Raw genomic sequence first — 1,301 nt, 5'->3', positions numbered from 1 at the left:
GTTAAAAGAATTTTCCTTGCCATTTCTTGCACATACTTGTATGATTAAACAGGATTATTATTATTATAGAATCAATCAAACTTTTGACCGAGTATATTCTTAATCTTGCATACTTATCTTGTTGCTGTCACCCTGACACGCTTGTCCATTTTAATACGCATTTTTGGATTTTCTTCTAAACTTGCCCGGCGGCTTCCTTTTCCTTAACTCTTTGTAAGAAGCCTCTTATACTCCTTTTCTGTATAAATGTGTAAACACCATAATCCAACACTTCTTATCTTCTACCAATATATAAGCCTCGCCAAACACATTAAAACTTCAACCTGCAACACTCAATTTGTTTATTTTTGCTTCGATATACAAAGAAAGTTGTTTATACCATGGAAAAGTGGTCTTTGCTTAGCCGCCTAAGGAGGGCCGTGAAGAAGGTAAAATTCTTGCTAAATTTCAATATGAATCACTGGCGTATCGCTTCCATGATCAGTGCTTCTCCTAGCAGCCGGAGGCTGAGCTTCACAGATAGGCCAGGGCTGAGGGCATGTACAGACGACTATGATTCGGATGATTCGGGTTCTTATTCTAGGAGACTCGCTAGGGCAACAAGTTATCCATCGGAGGATGATATTGATAAGAGAGCGGAGATGTTCATTGCAAATTTTCATAAACAACTCCAGATCGAAAGGCAGGTTTCTTTGCAGCTAAAATACCTTCGTGCGCACAGCTTTGACTACAATTCTCCATGATTCATTCATTCTTTATTGGTTCATTATTAGTTATTTTGGAAAAAGATTTGAAGCTTTTTTGGGGCAGATTTTGATGGCTATTGATGATTAAATTCAGTGTGAATAGTTTGTATTGCAATATCAATGCTCAGCATTTGGTAATGGACCCCCGTACGTTTTATTAGAGGTTGTCCATTATTGCAAATTTGATTTCAAATTGTAATTCTTTTTCAAGTTTTTTTTTGAAAATTTTTATTGTTTCCTAAGAGATTGCTAGGAAAAGCATTCTTTGAATATGTTCTGTTGTAATCAGTGATTGCCTTTTTCTATTTAAAATTTCTGTATAGAGATTTGTCTGCCTTTTTTTATTTATTTACTTCCCTCTTTATTTTTATTTATCCAAAGTCAGTGTCGGGTCAAATTTTTTATTCCTTAAGGGAACCGTCGGGTATGATGTCTGTAATCGTTTAAAACGCGTATATATAGTAAAATGTCAATATACTCGTTAGATTATACAGAGGTAACTGATGTACCACCGCCTCTTGGAATAGAAAAAAAGAATGTACGTACCAATAACAT

At 35.4% G+C, this 1,301-nt stretch overlaps 1 protein-coding gene across 1 annotated transcript; it reads left to right on the top strand.

The window, feature by feature from the left end:
• The first annotated feature begins 247 nt into the window (after positions 1-247).
• On the top strand, positions 248-1,081 carry LOC110411403 (cotton fiber protein). Its single transcript, XM_021421541.2, has one exon. It carries the CDS (start codon positions 381-383, stop codon positions 741-743), a length of 363 nt encoding a protein of 120 aa, XP_021277216.1. The 5' UTR covers positions 248-380; the 3' UTR covers positions 744-1,081.
• Positions 1,082-1,301: the final 220 nt, after the last annotated feature.

The sequence above is a fragment of the Theobroma umbraticum genome, unplaced genomic scaffold (assembly GCF_002168275.2).
Source record: "Theobroma umbraticum cultivar Fairchild unplaced genomic scaffold, ASM216827v3 scaffold_56.0, whole genome shotgun sequence".
Classification (NCBI taxonomy): domain Eukaryota; kingdom Viridiplantae; phylum Streptophyta; class Magnoliopsida; order Malvales; family Malvaceae; genus Theobroma; species Theobroma umbraticum.
Note: the sequence above shows the minus strand (reverse complement) of the source record. Positions and strands in the feature narration are given on the sequence as shown.